Below are 19,507 nucleotides of genomic sequence, written 5' to 3'. Positions count from 1 at the left end.
CTTCCTGCTGTGCATCTTTTTTTTTTTTTTTTGTAAATCAGAAAAGATCAGCAACTCTGGAGGTGTGGCAATAGGTAAAGCACTGGACTCTCAAGCATGAGGTTGTGAGTTTGACCCCTGGGTGATGTTCTAGTTTTTTTTTTGCTCTCTCCCTCTCACTAGTAAAATCTAAAAAGTTAAAAAAAAGTTGGGGGCTAGGAGACTGGGCGATAGCGCAGTGGGTTAAGTGCACATAGTGCAAAGCGCAAGGACCAGCGCAAGGATCCCAGTTTGAGTCCCCGGCCCCCCACCTGGAGGGCAGTCGCTTCACAGGCAGTGAAGCAGGTCTGCAGGTGTCTATCTTTCTCTCGCATTCTCTGTCTTCCCCTCCTCTCTCGATTTCTCTCTGTCCTATCCAACAACAACAGCAATAACAACAATAATATCAACGATAAATAACAAAGGGGAAAGGATGGCCTCCAGGAGCAGTGGATTCATAGTGCAGGCACCGAATCCCAGCAATAACTCTGAAGACAAAAAAAAAAAAAGTTAGGGGCTGGGTGGTGGCACATTTGGTTGAGTACACGTATTACCATGTGCAAAAACTGATGTTCAAGCCCCTGCTCCCCACTTGCAGAGGGGAAGCTTCATGGGCAGTGATGCAAGTGCTGCAGGTGTCTCTGTGGCTCTCTCCCTCCCCCCCTTCATTTTCTCTATCCCATCAAATATAACTAGTGACAATAAATAAATAAATAAAATTAAAGATACTTCTGTGTCCCTGGATGAAGCAAGGGCTAAATGCACACTCTCTAGCTAGTTCAGTCCACTTTGGAGGGAGCGGTTCTGCTCAGCATTTCCTTGACACTTTTAGCTTAAAAGTCTAGCTCCAGTCTAGCTCCCTGCTCCTTACTCCCCCACCTGGGCATCATCACACTCTTGTCATGACTGAAGGTCAGCATCAAAAAGGTTGGGGGCCAGGTGGTGGCGGACTTGGTTAAGTGCACACATTATGGTGCTCAAGGACCCAGGTTCAAGCTCCTGGTCCCACCTGCAGGGGGAAAGCTTCATGAGTGGTGAAGCAGGGCTGCAGGTGTCTGTCTCTTTCCCTGTCTTATCTCCTTCTATCATATTGATTTTAATTTCTCTGTTTCTTTTTTTCAAAAATCTTTAAAGTATCATTTATGTATTTATTTATTCCCTTATGTTGCCCTTGTTGTGGTTATTATTGTCATTGATTTTGTCATTGTTGGATAGGACAGAGAGAAATCAAGAGAGGAGGGGAAGACAGAGGAGGAGAGAAAGACAGACACCTACATACCTGCTTCACTGCCTGTGAAGTGACTGCCCTGCAGGTGGGGAGCCAGGGGCTCGAGCCAGGATCCTTACACTGGTCCTTGCACTTTGCGCCACGTGTGCTTAACCCACTGCACTACCACCTGATTCCCTCTCTCTGGCTGTTTCTATCTAGTTTAGAGAAAGAGAGAGAGTTGAGGGCTGAGCAGTGGTGCATCTGGTAGAGTATACACATTACAGTGCACAATGACTCAAGTTCAACACCCCTACACACAGTGGAGTCTCATGTGCCGTGAAGTGCTACAAGTGTATCTCCTTCCTCCTTCCCTCTCAATTTGTCTTTATCCTAAACAAAGAAATATCAATATAAAGGAGAGGGTCTCCACTCTTACCCCCTTTTGGGGACTCTCCAGAGCCAGCACACGACACACACACACACACACACACACACACACACACACACCCCTTTTCCGAGATAGAGTACATGTGCACATGTCTACATTATCTCCAGGAGAGCAAAGTAAACAGCGGTGGACAGGTGACTGGAGACTCGCAGGCCATTAGACAGTGTAGAACTGCATTCCTACTGCAGCTTAGGAGAGTCCAGGAGAATCTCTGGGAGAGTGTGGGATCTTGTCTCCCTTAGTAGATTCTTTCCTTCTGCTCCCGGGCCTTTTAACCTTCCCAGTCAACATATCTGCCTTTCTTTTTCAAAAAGGTTTATTTATTTATGAAGAGAGTAAGAGAGAGAGAACCAGAGCATTACTCTGGCACATGAACTCCAAGGACTGAACTTGGGACCTCTTGTTCTTATGTCCAACGCTCTAGCCACTGTGCCAACCCCAGTACCACCATGTCTGTCTTTCTGTTGGCAGCAGAGGGGGTGGTTGTGAAAGGACTGGGGTCCTGCACCTGGGCGATTCCACAACTCCTTTGAAAGGCCGCTGCCTCTCAGCCCCAATAGTCTTTGTTGGAAAGGCCCGCAGGTCTAGCTTTTTCCCCCAGTCACAGGAAGATGTGGTCCAGCTTAGGCAAGGTAAGGTGTCACTGAGCAGGAGGGGTAGGACTGGAAGTCACTGCCTGGAGGGTGGGATCCTGTATTCTTCTGAAGATAGCAGGGAAATTTTTTCCTCCATTGCGCAGAACTTTCTTTCCCTCCTCCGTTGAGGTGCCAAGATGTCTTACAATAGGGTCGTCACTCTGGGAGAAGAAAAGTCCAATAGGTCAGTGCCTACTTTGCCCCACACTCCTCTGTAGCCCCTAGCCTCGAAATTTATCCTCCTGGTACTAATGTTTTATTTAAAGATTTTTTAAAAAATACTTTTAAATTTATTTTCCCTTTTGTTGCCCTTGTTGTTTAACATTGTTGTGGTTATTGATGTTGTTTTTGGATAGGACAGAGAGAAATGGAGAGAAGAGGGGAAGACAAGAGAGGAGGAGAGAAAGATAGACACCTGCAGACCTGCTTTATCACTTGTGAAGCAACTCCCCTGCAGGTGGGGAGCCAGGGGCTCTAACCGGGATCCTTACGCCGGTCCTTGCCCTTTGCGCCACGTGTGCTTAACCGGCTGCGCCACCACCCGACTCCCTCCTGGCACCGATCTTAACCAAGGAGTCCAGAACCATTCTGGAAAGAATCTGCATCTTGATAATTTCCCTCGGCCCACTACTTACCAGTTCCTCCAGAGGTACACGCTCAAACAAGGGGTGTCCTTCAAAATGGGTGCACATCCATTCATGGAGCTCCTGCACATCCGTTATGGTGTACACCAGCCCCTGCTCAAGTGATGACACCTTAGAGAGGGGTCTGCATGCAACCAAGCAGCTAGATGATGGGCGTGGTGCTGTGAGTCCTCACCCCTCCCAACTGAATTCTCAGAAGATGCCGTATAGGTCACTCACCCCACACTTCCTCCCACTCCCTTCTCACCCCAACTCGCAGCACGTAGGCATATTCTGCCAGCAGTGTGGGACTGATGATTCGCCACTTGTGCTTCGTTCGTTTGAAATGTGGGTCAGGGAAGAGGAAGAACATCTTTGTCAGCTGTGGGACAGACGGAACCGTGAGAGCTTGGCCTCCGTGGCCCACCTATCTTCAAGCTTAGCTCACCAGTGTCCCTGCCTACCTGGCCCTTTCGGAAGAAGTTAGGAAGGTGTTTCATGGCATTGCTACGGAGACAGGCAATGTTCTGGAAGCCACCTCCAGGAGCTGCTCGCAGGGCCCGAATCCGGTCTTGTACATAGTCTGAGACTTTCACCCGAATCTCCAGACCCAGAATCAGTGTGTCTGGGAACAATGGTGACAGTTCCACTGGACACAGAAATCAGATTGTAATCAACAACTTCAAACTTGCAGGAAGAGCAAAGAGGTCAGCACAAGAAAGGAAGCCTCAATCTGCAACTAACCAAGTCAGGAATGGCAAGAGCTGTCATAGAGATGCCTAGATTTACTTATTACCAGAGTACTGCTCAGCTTTAGCTGATGGTGGAAACTGGGACCTTGGAATCTCAGGCATGATGGTCCTTTGGAATAACTATTATGTTATCTCCTAGACCTCGTTGATTTTTTTTTCCCTAGAAGGAGACAAGACAGCCACACAGAGAGGGAGAAACTCCACAGCATAGGAGCTTCTGCCCCACAGTGATAGAATTATCACGTGGTTTGCTGGGGCTTGAACCTGGGTCCCACACATGGCAAGTCAGGTACCCTCTCTGGCCACCAGAGAGGTATCTGTTGATATATGGTTTCTTCACCTTTTTCAGATTTATGTGTCACTTAATGAGAGAGAGAGGGAGAGAGAGAGCGCCAGACGGTCACTCTGGCACATGTGACGGTGGATATCAAACCAGGCACCTCATGCTTGCGAGTCCAGTGCTTTATCCATTGTGCTACTTCTTGGGCTGCTATAAGCTGCTTTTGTCCTAGAGAAATGGGCTGGGGAGATCTGAAAATCCTCATCGGGACTAGAAGTAGGAGGGGCTGAGAATATGTATATCTTTGCAGGTGTTTTATAGCATTTGCACATTTATCTTTTTTTTTCCTTGCCTCCAGGGTTATCGCTGGGGCTCGGTGCCTGCACTAAGAATCCACTGCTCCTGGAGGCCATTTTTCCCATTTTGTTGCCCTTGTGGTAGTCATTATTGCTATCGTTGTCGTAGCTCTTGTTGTTGTTGGATAGGACAGAGAGAAATTGAGAGAGGAGGGGAAGACAGAGAGGGGGAGAGAAGGATAGATACCTGCAGACCTGCTCCACCGCTTGTGAAGGGAGCCCCTGCAGGTGGGGAGCCAGGGGCTCGAACCTGGGTCCTTACACACTGTAATGTGAGCACTCAACCAGGTGTGCCACCACCTGGCCCCAGTTATCTCTTTTTTTTATTGCCCCCAGGGTTACTGCTAGGGCTCAGTGTTAGTACTACCAATCCATTGCTCTTGGAGGCCATTTTTTTCCCTTTCTTTTTCCTTTATTTTTTTATGGGACAGGACAGAAAGAAATTGAGAGGGGTGGGGAGATAGAGGTAGAAAGAGAAAGACAGACAGTTACCTGCAGATCTGCTTCACTACTTGCGAAGTCCCTCCTGTAGGTGGGGAGGGGGAGCTCTAATCTGGATCCTTGTGTGTGGCAATATGTGTGCTTAACCAGGAAGGCCACCCCCCACGCCTTCTTCCACACTTTATCTCTATGGGAAGATCTAAAAATAATGAAAAACCAGGAGTCGGGCAGTAGCGCAGTGGGTTAAACGCACGTGCTACAAAGCGCAAGGACAGGTGTAAGGATCCTGGTTCGAGCCCCTACTCCCCACCTGCAGGGGAGTCACTTCACAGGTGGTGAAGCAGGTCTGCAGATGTCTCTCTTTCTCTCCCCGTCTCCCCCTCCTCTCTCCATTTCTCTCTGTCCTATCTAACAACGACATCATCAACAACAATAACTACAACAATAAAAAAAACAAGGGCAACAAAAGGGAAAATATGTGTATATATATATACATATATATATATATATATATATATATATATATATATATATATGAAGAACCTAGCATGCCTAGGTGGGACAAATTGGATAATATGGGAGGAACCCAGATAGTGACAGAGGAGCCAAAGGAATGAGTTCAGATGAGGAGGGAGGTGGGGGAGGAGGAGTGCTAGAATCCCTGAGAAAAACAGTTCAGGATCACTAACCACAGTAGCTAATCTCTGACGCTTGTGCTGACCAGCTCACTGACCCAGCACTTGGCAGGCGAAATGGCTCACAGAGGGATTAGGGCCTGGTATGGGCCAGACAGGAGAACCCAGGCTTTAAAAATTATTTGAGGCAGCCCCCTCCCTTCTTCAGGGCAAAGGCCTTAGATCCAGAGTAGAGGGAAAAGTGGAGGCTTTCCATACTGATGCACAGCACCAATGTCTAGTCCAAAGGGGAAAGGTCAATATGGCCCCCACCAAACCTGCTGAGGAGGCAGAAGCTAGCCCATGCCTATCTTCCAAGAGAAAAGGCCAGAGAATTACCTAACAGGCCACCATAGCCACAGCCTATATCTGCAAATTCCACTTGGGCCTGGGCTCTCTTTTCATTCTTATCCTTTGGATCATCATGGCTCTGATCTGGGGTTGGTGGAGCGAAGAACTCTGGGTATAGCTCTGACCAGTCCATCTCTTCAGGCTTCACAGGGCTATTGGAGAGAAGACATGGGAGACATGAGAAGGTTGGTAATATCATTGCAAAAGTTATTTGTGTGGGTGGGTAAAAGAGGAGGTAGATGAGAGGAGAGTTTCTCAAAAATTCTGTAACTGTGGGCCCTGTGGTCTCTGAGAGAAACAATGGAAACCACCCTTAACCCCCAGTGTGAATCATTGGCCCAACATGAAGCCCAGATTGCTGACCTGTCTAACTACACTTTTTTTTTTTTAATTTTTTTTTTATTATTTATTTATTCCCTTTTGTTGCCCTTGTTGTTTTATTGTTGTAGTTATTATTGTTGTTGTCGTTGGATAGGACAGAGAGAAATGGAGAGAGGAGGGGAAGACAGAGAGGAGGAGAGAAAGATAGACACCTGCAGACCTGCTTCACCGCCTGTGAAGCGACTCCCCTGCAGGTGGGGAGCCGGGGTTGGAACCGGGATCCTTATGCCGGTCCTTGTGTGCTTTGCGCCACCTGCGCTTAACCCGCTGCGCTACAGCCCGACTCCCTCTAACTACACTTTTAGACTTCATTAAAAGGAGGAGGAGGAGAAGGGGAAGAATAGTAATAGGAAGAAGAGGAAGGTAAAGGAAAGGAATAGACTCAAAATAGAAAAAGAAACACATGTCCCGAGTGGAATAACTTACGCCAAACCCTACTTATTAAGCTAAGACTTAAGACTTAGTTTGGGGGGGGCCGGAGGTAGCGCAGGTAGTGCAGCAGGTTAAGCGCACGTGGCGCCAAGCGCAAGGATCGGTGTAAGGATCCCGGTTCGAGCCCTGGTTCCCCACCTGCAGGGGAGTCACCTTACAGGCGCTGAAGCAGGACTGCAGGTGTCTATTTTTAATTTTCTCTCTCCCTCTGTCTTCTCCTCCTCTCTCCATTTCTCTCTGTCCTATCCATCAACAAACGACATCAACAATAACAACCACAAGGCTACAACAAGGGCAACAAAAGGGGGGGAAAAAGGCCTCCAGGAGCAGTGGATTCTTAGTGCAGGCACTGAGCCCCAGCAATAACCCTGGAGGCAAGAAAAAAAAATAGTCTGATAGTTTAGCCTTTCCTTGGAGTATGTAGTCTGTATAAGTCTGCTCCTTTTATTGTCTTGCAAATAACTTCCTCTCCCACACTCTTTCTGGGTAGAAAAATACCTTCTTAGTTGTTAGATGGGTATTGCCCAATTCATGAATAGTTCAGTAAGTTGAATTTGATCTTCAAATTTACCATGATATTTGAAATAAAATTTAAAAATTACATTTATTTATTCCCTTTTGTTGTCCTTGTTGTTTTACTGTTGTAGTTATTACTAATGTCGTTGTTGTTGGATAAGACAAAGAAACGGAAAGAGGAGGGGAAGACAGACGGGGAGATCAAGACAGACACCTGCAGACCTGGCTTCACCTGTGAAGCAACTCCCCTGCAGGTGGGGAGCCAGGGGCTGGAACAGGGATTCTTACTCTGGTCCTTGAGCTTAGCGCCACGCCGCTTAACCCGCTGTGCTACTGCCCGACTCCCGAAATAAAAATTTTCAAAATATTTATTTTTTCATTCCCTTTTGTTGCCCTTGTAGTTATTATTGTTGTTGTTACTGATGTCATTGTTGTTGGATAGGACAGAGAGAAATGGAGAGAGGAGAGGAAGACAGCGACGGGGAGAGAAAGATAGACACCGCCTGTGAAGTAGCTCCCCTGCAGGTGGGGAGTTGGGGGCTCGAACCGGGATCCTTACGCTGGTCCTTGTGCTTTGCCCCACCAGCGCTTTACCTGCTATGCTACTGCCCGACTCCCGAAATAACTTTTTATTTATCTCCTTATTATTGGATAGAGACAGAGAAATTGAGAAGGGAGGGGCAGACAGAGAAAGAGACAGAGACACCTGCAGCCTTACTTCACCCTAGCAGATGGGAACCAGGGGCTTGAAACTAGGTCCCTTTCCTTGCGCATTGTATTATGTGCACTTAACCAGGTGCGCCACCGCCTGGCCCTGGTTTTTTTTTTTTTTTTTGCACAAAGTTGACGTGACTCTGCCAGGATAGCCTTTTTCCCCCCCTGGGGCACAGTTCCTCTCCTTGAGACTAGTTGTCTAAGATACATAAAAGTCTCTTTGCATAACCATTATGCTGTCTCCCCAGCCCAGGAACCTAACTTGTTAATTTTATGGACACTAGGAAGGGGATGAAGGTGTGGGCGAAACTTTGTACACAGTTGTCTTTTATTAAATGCAACAAACGAAACCGACAGTATGCCTCCACGGCAGTAGTCTCAGTAACGATCTCTTCTTACTAGACTCACAGTAGTCTCCAGTAATGATCTCTTACCAGACTCACACAGCTACCCATACTTCAACCAGAATGCCACCCCTCCTCCCAACTTGCGGACTCGGCCTGCTGCCCGACGCAAGTCTCTTGGCAGGTCTTCCCCCGTCTACACTAAGCATCGCTCTCCCGGGCTGCTCCGAGAATTCCGCTCTTCTTTCTCTCCCCCTGCTCTGCTCACTCACTAGCTCAGTGTATGGTCCGCCATGGGGTTGGAGTGAGCACGTTGCCGATAGTAGCGCTTCTGCGGGGCCCCAGTCCCAGCCCCGGCCGCATCCCCAGTCTCGGCTCCCGCCATGATTCAGCCCCTGCCCCCGGTGTCTCCTACGCATCCACGTGGAGACCGAACTCTGGGCGCATGTTAATGACGCAGCAGGCAGCCGTCGGACAGGCCACGCCCCTTAAAGGACCCACAGTCCGTTCGGCTGGGCAGGGCTGGGCATGGAGGACCCGACTGGGTCAGACACCACACTTCTCGTCTCTAAGTGGGCTGGCTGCACAGCCCTGTGCGGCGCCCGCCCTCTTCTCGGTGCCTGCTTCTGCCAGGCCTGGTCTAACATCCTGGCTGCAGACACCTGTGCACCTGCAGGTGAGAGGGACCGGGGGACCGTCCTCGTCCCTGTCTCCTCTCCGCCCCGGTCAGACCGAGCCGGAGGGCGGCTCCTCTCCTCCAGGAAGCCCCAGTGGGGAGGAGGCGGGGCTCAGAGCCACGTCGCGGCCCGTGGCCCCTCACCGCACCCTGCCCCGCCCTGAGACCGGCCCGGGCCCGAGCGCTGACCCGCGCGGCGTCCCCACGCTCCGCCAAATGGCCGACCCGGGCGCAGACCCCGAGGCAGAGCCCGAGTCGGTGTTCCCGCGAGAGGTCGGGCTCTTCGCGGACTCGTACGCGGAGAAGAGCCGCTTCTGTTTCTGTGGGCACGTGCTGAGCATCACGCAGAACTTCGGGTCCCGCCTGGGGGTGGCCGCGCGCGTGTGGGACGCGGTGAGGACCCGCCGGGAGGCTCGCGGGCTGGGCCCCAGAGGTCGGGGCGCTCGGGGCGGGGGCTGCCATATGGGACTCTGTTAACTCTCTACTCACGCCTTAGGCTCTGAGCTTGTGCAACTACTTCGAGAGTCAAAAGGTGGATTTTCAAGGCAAGAAAGTGATTGAACTGGGTGCAGGGACAGGCATCGTGGGGATCTTGGCTGCGCTGCAAGGTGCGTGAGCTTGTTGGTGGGACGGGGTGTCAAGAAACATCTGAATTCTTGGGAGAGAGTAGTAATTAGGGGCTAGCCCTGTCCCCATTTTAAACAAAAAACTCTGTGTGTGTGTGTGTGTGTGTGTGTGTGTGTGTGTGTGTGTGTGTGTGTAGACTATTTGGGATAGAAAAAAAATGGAGCAAGCATTCGTAGAAGGGATTGTTTCAGCTTTTGGTACTACTTGTGATTTCATGGACAGTGCTATCACTTAAAACCTTAGCATTGTACATAATCTCCCAGAATGCACACCCAGGAGGACCCTGTAAGTGGAAATAATCTATGGGAATTAAACCTTATGAATAGTTTATAATTTTATTATGAATATAAATTAGATTCTTTAGGTTTCAGTTGCTTGGGAGGAAATTTTTTTTTTTGAGAGTTTTTGATGAAGGGCAGAGAATAGCTAGCATAATGGTTCTGAAAAGAGACACATGTCTGAGGCTCCAAAGTCCCAGTTTCAATCCCCCCACCATCTTAAGCTGCCAGAGCTCAGCAGTGCTCTGGTAAAAAAAAAAAAAAGTTTCTGATACATATGGTGTGTTTCATGGTAAGTGGGGTAAAGGCAGAAATTAGACACTGCAGATTCAGAAAATAAAAGGTAAGGGAAAATTTGATTTGTTTTCACCAAGAACCAAAAACTACATGGAGCCAAGGCATACCTCACTTGGAAGGATATGCGCTTTGTCGTGCTCATGGCCCAGATTTGAGCCCCCAAACCACAGTACAAACTCAGGTTCTGTGATGTCTCTTTCTCTGTCTGTTATCTAAAGTTGAAAGAATAATAATAATAATGAAGTCAAAAGTCCGCAGGAAACAATGAAATCACGGATGTATGAGGCCTTAGCATTGAAAAACAAGCAGACAAGTCCTTAAAGTACCCAGGAAACAGTTCCTTAACTTACAATCTAATGTGCAGATGAAAACTCACACCCAGAACACTCCCTTATAATGTCATCTCTCTGGGAATGAACTTGTTCAAAAGGAACACAGCCAGGTTACACTCAGGGAGGTCTTCCCAGGGGCAAGATTCATTTAGCCATCATGTATTTGCAGTCCCTTGTATAGCAAGAGTCATATAAAACAGTGAGCAAGCCAGATTTCTGCTCTCCAGGATCTTATGGCCTAGTGGGCAAGACAGAAGGTGTTACAGTATCAGGACTGTGGTGAGGGGCCAGGAAGACAGGGTAATGGTTATGCAGACAGATGTCTGTGTAAGGCTTCAATGTCCCAGGTTCAGTTCCTGGTACCAATGTAAATCAGAACTGATCAGTGCTCTAATAAAGAGAAACTAAACTGTGGTGAGGCTTGTGTAGAGCCAGCAACATGCTTGGGATATATCTGCCTTGACTGCCCCCCAAATCAAGAAGTTCAGTTAGACAGGGCAGTTAGTGGTGTGAACACCAGGATCAGACAGAACAAGGCAGTTGTCAATGACAATTTTCCTTGAAGGATGAACAGATGATTGTGTGGGTGAATTTGTTATCTTAAAATGGGAGAAAAGGCATTTGATAAAAATGGGAACTCCTACTTTCAGTTGCTCCCAGAGTGACTTCTTTATCCCCTGCTCAGCTGCCAAGTTCAGAATCTGAATGTCAGTCCTTGCCTTCTTCCCTCAATAGTCATGTGAAATCCTTGGTCCTTAGTACTTCTCCAGTTACTGTCTTCTTTCCATCACCTTTAGTCCAGGCCATTGTCACCGGTCTCTCAAAAAAGTTTTTTCAGGGCCTGGTGGTGGCATACCTGGTTGAGCACACATGTTAACAATGCACAAGGACCCAGGTTCCATCGCTTAATCCTCACCTGCAGGGGGAAAGCTTTGTAAGTGGTGAAGCAGTGCTGCGGGTGTCTCTCTGTCACTCTCCCTCACGATTTCCCCCTTCCCTCTTGATTTCTGGCTGTTTCTATGTAGTAAATAAATAATTAAAAAAATTCTTTTTCAGGGGCCAGACAGCAGTGCACCAGGTTAAATGCACATAGTGCGAAGTGCAAGGACTGGCACAGAGATCCCAGTTTGAGCCTCTGAATCCCCACCTGCAAGGCCTTTAGCAAGTGGTGAAGCAGGTCTGTGGGTATCTTTCTCTCTCCCTCTCTGTCATCCCCTCCTCTCTGTTTCTCTGTCCTATTCAGCAATAACAGTAACAACAATAATAACAACAATGGAGAAAAGATGGCCACCAGGAGCAGTGGATTCATAGTGCAGGCACCCACCCCCAATGATAACACTAGAGACATAAATTTTTTTCTTTTATTTTTTAATAATATTTTAATTTTCTTTATTTATTATTGGATAGAGACAAAGAAATTGAGAGGGGAGAGAGCAATAGAGACGGAGAGAAGACACCTGTAGCCCTGCTTCACCACTTGTGAAGCTTTCCCCCTGCAGGTGGGAACCAGGGCCTTGAACCCAGGTCCTTTTTTTTTTATTTTTTTAAATTTTTAAATTTTATTTTACTGCCCGTGAAACAATTCCTCTGCAGTTGGGAAGCTGGGGGCTCGAACCGGAATCCTTAACTCCAGTCGTTGCGCTTTGCACCACCTGTGCTTAACTCGCTGTGCTGCCGCCCAACTCCCCCTTTATTTTCTTTCTAATAGTTACAGAGAGATAGAGACACCCACAGCACTGCTCCACTGCTTATGATGCCTCCCACTGTAGTTGGGGACGGAGGCTTGAATCTTATACTCACACACCCAACCCCTCACTGTTGTTTTTGTTTTATAGATAGAGTGAAAGAGACCATAGCACTGAAGCTTCCTCAATGCAGTGAGGCCCAGGCTCAAACCTAGGTCGTGCACATGGCAAAACTCCACCTGCTTGGCCAGTTTTGGTTTTCTAATTTATTTATTTTATTTTTTTAAATATTTATTTATTCCCTTTTGTTGCCCTTGTTTTATTGTTGTAGTTATTATTATTGTTGTCATTGTTGGATAGGACAGAGAGAAATGGAGAGAGGAGGGGAAGACACAGAAGGGGAGAGAAAGACAGACACCTGCAGACCTACTTCACTGCCTGTGAAGCGACACCCCTGCAGGTGGGGAGCCGGGGGCTCGAACCGGGATCCCTAGGCCTGTCTTTGCGCTTTGCGCCACGTGCGCTTAACCCATTGCACTACCGCCCAACTCCCTTCTAATTTGTTTATGAGCAAGAACCAAAGCATCATCCTGGCATGTGTGGTGCCAAAGATAGAACTGGGGGGCCTCATTCATGTCAAGTCAGCACCCTACCCACTATACTACTTCCCAATATGAATAATTCTCACTGTTTATGGTTCCTTTCTTCCTAATTTTTCCTCAATCCATTCCAGTCACATTCTGGCATGTGATGCTGGGCTGGAATTTGGGACCTCATGCTTCTAAGACCAACCTTGTCGTTTCTGGGCCGCCTCTGGAATACTGATTTATTTATTAATTTATTATTTTTTTCCCCGTTTGTTGCCCTTTTTTTTGTAGTTATTATTGTTGTTATTGATGTCATCGTTGTTAGATAGGACAGAGAGAAATAGAGAGAGGAGGGGAAGACAGAGGGGGAGAAAAAAAAAGACACCTGCAGACCTGCTTCACTGCCTGTGAAGCGACTCCCCAGCAGGTGGGGAGCCGGGGCTCGAACCAGGAGCCTTATGCCAGTCCTTGCGCTTCGTGTCACGTGCTCTTAACCCGCTGCACTACCTCCCGACTCCCTGTTAAATTATTTTTAAAGATTCATTTTTGTATTTCATGAGATACAGAGTTTTACATGGTAGGAAGGAAGAAGCTAGAGCAATACTCTGGGGCATGTGGCACGAGATTATGGAGCACATGGCTTCCATCATGGCGCCCCTGACTTCCCGCGCTCTAGACAACGGGCTTTCTGCTGTTTCCTGAGCTGCCAGACACACTCTTACCTCCAGGGTTTGCATTCAGTTGGTCCTTATTTTAGCCTAGAACCTCAGGCATGTAAGTCCTATGCTCTGTTAGCTGAGCTATTTTCCTGGCCACCGATGTGGCCCTTTTAAAGCATATATCAGACCAGGGAGGTAGTGAATGGTTATTTACCAGATATTTATGTCAGAGGCTCCAGAGGTTTAATCCCTGGAGACACCATATGCCAGAAGTGAGCAGTGCTTTGGTCTCTCTCATTAAAATAAATAATACTCAAAGCAGGAAACTCAAAGCAGGATTTGACTGAATTTGGAGTAGGGCACCAAAGTAAAAACCCTGGGTTAAGGGTGAGGGTGTATGTCCGGCTTCATGGGGCGGGTGGGCGGGGGGTGGTGGTGGTGTTTATGTGCACTCGTATTAATTTGTGGTCATATAAATCACTATTTAATAAAAAAAAAACACATAGATAGGGTTGAGGTGCTAGCACACCCAGCTGAGCACGCACACTACAGTGTGTGAGGACCTGTGTTCCGGCAGCGAAGCTGGGCTGCGGGTGTCTCTTTCTCCCTTTCTATCCCCACTTTCCTCTCAGTTTTTCTCTATTCAGTAAGTAAATAAATTAAATACATATATTTTTTAAAAAGGCATAAGTCACTGCATGCCACTCTTCCATTTAGAATTCTTTCCATTTTACTCAGACTGAGAATCAGGTTCGGCAATCTCCTTCTAAGCCCTGGCTAGCATATGACCCCCATCATTGCGCCCCTGACTTGCTGTGCTGCAGACACTGGGCTTCCTTCTGTTTCCTGAGCTGCCAGACACACTCTTACCTCCAGGGTTTGCATTCACTTGGTCCTTATTTTAGCTCAGGAGATGCACATGGTTTGCTCTATCACTTCCTTCAGGCCTTTGCCCAAATACAATGTGTTGAGTGAGGCTTTCCCTAGTCACCCAACTAGAAATGGTAGTCCCTGCCCCTGCAGCATTTCCTCCCCTCTTCTCTGCTTGGTACTTCACCACAGCACTCACTAATTTCTTTTTTTTTTTTAATTTATTATTATTATTTTAATTTCTTTATTGAGGAATTAATGTTTTACATTCGACAGTAAATACAATGGTGTGTACATGCATAACATCTCCCAGTTTTCCATATAAGAATACAACCCCCACTAGGTCCTCTGTCATCCTTTTTGGACCTGTATTCTCCCCCACCCCCAGAGTCTTTTACTTTGGTGCACTACGCCAATTCCAGTTCAGGTTCTACTTGTGTTTTGTCTTCTGATCTTGTTTTTCAGCTTCTACCTGAGAGCACTCACTACTTTCTGATCGACTGCATTCCATTTGTTTTGTTTTGTTCATTTCTTGCCACTAAGCAAAGGGAGTTTTTATTTATTTATTTCCCTTTTGTTGCTCTTGTTTTTTTCAATATTTATTTATTTATTCCCTTTTGTTGACCTTGTTGTTTTATTGTTGTTATTGATGTCGTCGTTGTTGGATAGGACAGAGAGAAATGGAGAGAGGAGGAGAGAAAGATAGACACCTGCAGACCTGCTTCACTGCCTGTGAAGCGAACCCCCTGCAGGTGGGGAGCCGGGGGCTCGAACCAGGATCCTTACTGATCCTTGCGCTTTGCGCCACCTGTGCTTAACCTGCTGCGCTACTGCCCAACTCCCGCAAAGAGAGTTTTAAGAAAGATTTATTTATTTATTTTTACCAGAGCACTGCTCAGCTCCGGCTGATAGTGGTATGGGGGATTGAACCTGGGACTTTGGAGCCTCAGTTCTGAGAGTCTCTTTGCATAACCATTATGTTATCTACTCACCGCCCAGAAAGACTTATTAATGAGAGAGGGGAGAGAACTAGAGTATCACTTTGACACATGTGATGCTAACTTGGGACTTTGTGGTTGTACGTACACTGAGCATCCTCGACACTGTGCAACCTCCCAGGCTGCTTTTTTTTGAGGGGTGGGGGGAAGGGGTGTTTTTACTCGGGCTTTGTACCTGTATGATTCCACCTCTCAGCAGGCCTCCCCACCCCCCAGATAATGTAGAGATGAGAGACACAGGAGAGCCACCACAGCACTGCTTTTCTTCACACGGTGCTCCTGTGTGGTGCCAGGGGCTCAGACCTGGGTCCTGGTACGTTATAAAGTGCCCGCTCCACTGGCTGAGCTTTTACCAGAGCACTGCTTAGCTGTAGCCTTTTGTGATGCAGGGATTGAACTCAGGACTTTGGAGCCTTAGTCAGGAGAGTCTTTACATAACCATACCTCCCCCCCCCCCCCCAAGGATGTAGTTAAGGAGTGGTCCAGAAAAGAACACAGTGGATAGTGTTGGACTCTCAAGCCTGAGGTCCTAAGTTTGACAACTGGCATTAAATGTGCTGGAGTGATGCTCCGGTTCCTTTCTCCTCCACCATTACTAAGTAAATGTTAAAAGAACTATGTATTCAGTGAGTGTGGGGAGGAGAGAGAGAAGAAAACTGGAGCATCACTCTGACGTACTTGATGCCAGGAATCAGTTCTGTGCGCTTTCACTGAGTCACCTGTCCCTGCTGCAGAGGATTCTTATCCCATTGATTCATTGCTGCATTCTTAGCACCTGGCTTATAGGCACATGGTAGGGTTTGTTTTACTAGAGACCAGTGCATGATCCTCTCTGGTTTATGGTGGTATGGAGGGGTTGAATTTGGAACTTGGGAGCCTCAGGCATGAGAGTTTCTTTGCATAACTATTATGCTATCTACCCACCTCCCATTGCAGTTTTTTTTTTTTTTTTTTTCCTTTTATTTTCTTCTTTCCTGCCAGGGCTTCTCTGGGGCTTGGGGATTTGTACCTACATGACTGTATTATTCCCATCTGACTCCCCCCCCTTTTTTTTTTTTAAAAAAAAATTTTATTTATTATTGGATAGAGACAGGAATTGAGAGGAGAGGAGAGGATAGGGAGAGAGAGAGAGGGACACCTACATTACTTGTGAAGCTTCCCCCCTGCAGGTAGGGACTAGGGGCTTGAACCTGGGTCCTTGCACATTGTAATATGTACATTTAACCAGGTGTGCCACAGCTTGGCCCCCAGACTTTTTTGCACAAGATGAGAGGCAGCACAACACTACTACACTGGTTGTGAAGTTTCCCCTGTGAAGGTGGCCTCTGTGGTGACCAGGGGCTCAAACCTGGGTCCTCACACATGTAAAGTGATTATTAATTAATTATCACTACTTTGAGTTTCTCTTTCTATAATCATAATGGTAGTGATTAGTTCTGTCACACCTATCTCTCTCTCTTTTAATAGTGATTTACAAGATTATAATAAGGGTATATTTCCATACCATTCACTCACCAAAGTTGTGTCCTGTCCCAACTCTCTCCCCTGCACCCCCCTCCCCAGGATAATCACCACAGTTCTCCCAAGGTCTTGAAGACTGATTGGCTACTCTTTTTGTTTGTTTGTTTGTTTATTAGAGTGCTGCTCAGCTCTGGCTTATGGCTGTGCAGGGAATTGAACCTGGAACTTCAAAGCCTCAGGAGTGAGAGTCTCTTTGCATAACCATTATGCTGTCTACCCCACCCTGTTTCAATTCTTTATAGTACACATATGAGTGAAGCCATCTTGTAGTTATCACTTACCTCCTTATTGCCTCCTGTTCCATCCATTTGGTCCCAAAGGACATAATATGGTCTTTTAAATTGCCAAGTAATACTCCATTGATCTAGTGTGTCTCTATAAGTAAGGCCAAGGCTTTGTCTCGCTTACCACTGCATCCCTAGAGCTAGTAGTTGCTTAATCCATATGCATTCACTTTTTTTTTTTTAAAGATCTATTTATTTACTCATGGTAAAGAGCAGGGGGCAGAAAGAGAAACAGCATCACTCTGACACATGCAACACTGGGGATTGAACTCAAGACCTCCTGCTTGACAGTCCAAAGTGTTATCCTCTGTGTCATCTCCTGGGTCACAACACATATAGTCATTATATGAATGAAACTGTCCGGAACGTTAATCTGATTATCTTTATCTCTCCTTTCTACCTACTGTTTTAAAACCTACAACCCTCAGGATCAAACATGAATCTTCTTAACATGCTATAATTATTTCATTCTCTAGTTTCATGTCTTGATACTTCTTTTTCCTTCCTTCCACAGCCTCTGAGATCCAGCCTTACTTGAATATTCCATGCTTCTCACCACCATGCCTTTGTGCTCTGGTGCTTAGAAAGCTCCACCTGACTAACTCCTGCTTGTCCTTTAAAGCTCACTGAGGTCACGTCTCCTGAGAAGCTTTCCAGATCCATAAAGGCTGGTTGGTGTTAGTGGAGGGTGGGTACACAGCTCTTCTCCAAATTCATCCTGCCCAGGCTTCTGCTGACACCTGATTGTCGTTGTTGGGCAGAGAGGTTGAAGTTTAACTCAGTGGGAATGTTGATGGTGTAGAATGTAGAGTAACAAGAATGACTGGGTGAGACAGGAATTGTTAGGGTCACTAAAAGCCAAAATATGACCTTCAGACTAGCAGAGATGTTAGCTGCTAGGCCCTGGTGCTTCAGGACCTTCTGCACAGGAGTTGAGACCCTTGGTTTATTCTTCTGACTTGCATTTTTCCCCCTTCCTCTCTCTCAGGGGGGGATGTTACCATCACTGACCTGCCTGTGGCCCTGGAACAGATCCAGGGCAATGTCCAGGCCAATGTACCGGCGGGAGGCCGGGCCCAGGTCTGCGCCTTGTCCTGGGGGATTGACCAGCATGTCTTCCCTGGAGACTATGATCTGGTGCTGGGGGCTGATATCGTGTACATGGAGCCCACCTTCCCACTGCTGCTGGGGACCCTCCAACACCTGTGCGGGCCCCATGGCACCATCTATCTGGCTTCCAAGATGAGAGAGGAGCACGGGACAGAGAGCTTCTTTCAGCACCTCTTGCCCCAGCATTTCCAACTGGAGCTGGCCCAGCGGGATGAGAACGAGAATGTCAACATCTATAGGGCCAGGCGCAGGGAACCAAGACCTGCTTGACAGCATCCTTCTGCGCCACTGAATCTCTTGTCCTAATGAAGAAAATGTCGTATCTCTGAAGCCATAAACTTAAGGACACCAAAAGCAGCATTATAGATCTCTTCTACATCCGAAGAACTCGGGCTTTTGCTGGGGGACTAAAAAGGAAGAAGTCTTAGACCATACACTTCTTGCTTCTATAGATAGAGTCTGGTGGGACCAAGGCTTTAGTTGGGTTAAGTCATTCTGCCCCAAAGCAGTCCTTTGTTGAAGCTGGAGTCTTGATACTAAATACCATGTTCTCTCTGATTTTTCTTGAGGTTTCCAAGCCCTTGTCAGTCCCTCCTTCCCAGTGTGTGCCTTCACTTATCTTCTCTCCCCATGGTGGTCTCAGTGGTTGGGGCTCTTTTTACTTAACATCTTGTGTCACCTCCTCTGTATTCCTGGCCTCTTGTTTGCTCCCTCGAAAGCAATTTTGATAGCACTTGTGACCTTCCAGTTCCAGCTCTGATTAGCTTCCACTGCCTACAGAAGCATATCTAAGCACCTCTGCTTGATACTATTTACCCACCCATGCACTCCGACATTACCCTGCTACTTCATTTCCTCTTGGCTTCCTACCTGTATTGCAATCTCTTGTCAGCTGACAGAAGCTCTGCTCTTTATTTCCTAAAGAAATCTCAAGATTCCCTTATTTCTTCCTTTATTCTTTCTGGTGATTCTTTGCTTACAAGGGACAATTTGACTGTCAAAATCTTTATTACCTCTTTTCTGAAAAAGGGAAAAAAAAAAATCTTTTCCCGAGCCTGCTCTTTGGATGTTATTTCCTTCTCTCAAGGATCTTCAATGGCTTGTTCATCTTAGGGGACTTTCCTTGTCTTTTCTGGTTATTTTCTCCCAGTTTTCTCACCATTATATAACCTTGGATGATAGGCTTGTGGTTTCCTCATCTCTGATTCCCTGAAGCCCAGTACTCTTTCTGGAAAAACAGCAGATGTCCAACAAACATTTTGCTCATTCAATACATTTTTCCTGGGTTTGCCGAAGGAGATTCCATCCTTTCCCTTCCTAGGTGACCTTGGCCACATTTCCGACTACCTCCCAGGTTGAGAGCCATGAGTGGATTATGACTATGAGAGCACATTGGAAATAAAGAAAT

At 47.1% G+C, this 19,507-nt stretch overlaps 2 protein-coding genes across 2 annotated transcripts; one reads left to right on the top strand and one right to left on the bottom strand.

Annotated features, from left to right (window-relative positions):
- Positions 1–1,974: 1,974 nt before the first annotated feature.
- METTL1 (methyltransferase 1, tRNA methylguanosine) lies at positions 1,975–8,586 on the bottom strand. The gene is made up of 6 exons (XM_060195022.1): positions 8,448–8,586; positions 5,777–5,940; positions 3,399–3,583; positions 3,203–3,316; positions 2,947–3,048; positions 1,975–2,472 (listed from the first exon to the last, which is right to left on the bottom strand). Exons 1-6 carry the CDS (start codon positions 8,558–8,560, stop codon positions 2,317–2,319), a joined length of 834 nt encoding a protein of 277 aa, XP_060051005.1. The 5' UTR covers positions 8,561–8,586; the 3' UTR covers positions 1,975–2,316.
- Positions 8,587–8,620: 34 nt separating this feature from the next.
- Positions 8,621–19,503, top strand: EEF1AKMT3 (EEF1A lysine methyltransferase 3). Its single transcript, XM_007516663.3, has 3 exons — positions 8,621–9,244; positions 9,348–9,459; positions 17,978–19,503. The coding sequence occupies exons 1-3, from the start codon at positions 8,621–8,623 to the stop codon at positions 18,367–18,369; spliced, it is 1,128 nt and encodes a 375-aa protein (XP_007516725.2). The 3' UTR covers positions 18,370–19,503.
- The last annotated feature ends 4 nt before the right edge of the window (positions 19,504–19,507 follow it).

Source organism: Erinaceus europaeus, chromosome 7 (genome assembly GCF_950295315.1).
Source record: "Erinaceus europaeus chromosome 7, mEriEur2.1, whole genome shotgun sequence".
Taxonomy (NCBI): Eukaryota; Metazoa; Chordata; class Mammalia; order Eulipotyphla; family Erinaceidae; genus Erinaceus; species Erinaceus europaeus.
This window is presented reverse-complemented; position numbering and strand designations above follow the sequence as displayed.

Bases quoted from the DNA above. Each gene is read 5' to 3' on its own strand.
- METTL1 (XM_060195022.1), bottom strand. From the start codon at position 8,560: ATGGCGGGAGCCGAGACTGGGGATGCGGCCGGGGCTGGGACTGGGGCC. The intron at 5,941-8,447 runs GTGAGTGAGCAG...TCTCTCCAATAG, and splicing joins GCGGACCATACACTGAGCTA to CCCTGTGAAGCCTGAAGAGA. The intron at 3,584-5,776 runs GTAATTCTCTGG...TTCTGTGTCCAG, and splicing joins TGGCTATGGTGGCCTGTTAG to TGGAACTGTCACCATTGTTC.
- EEF1AKMT3 (XM_007516663.3), top strand. From the start codon at position 8,621: ATGTTAATGACGCAGCAGGCAGCCGTCGGACAGGCCACGCCCCTTAAA. The intron at 9,245-9,347 runs GTGAGGACCCGC...CTCACGCCTTAG, and splicing joins CCGCGCGCGTGTGGGACGCG to GCTCTGAGCTTGTGCAACTA. The intron at 9,460-17,977 runs GTGCGTGAGCTT...CCTCTCTCTCAG, and splicing joins GATCTTGGCTGCGCTGCAAG to GGGGGGATGTTACCATCACT.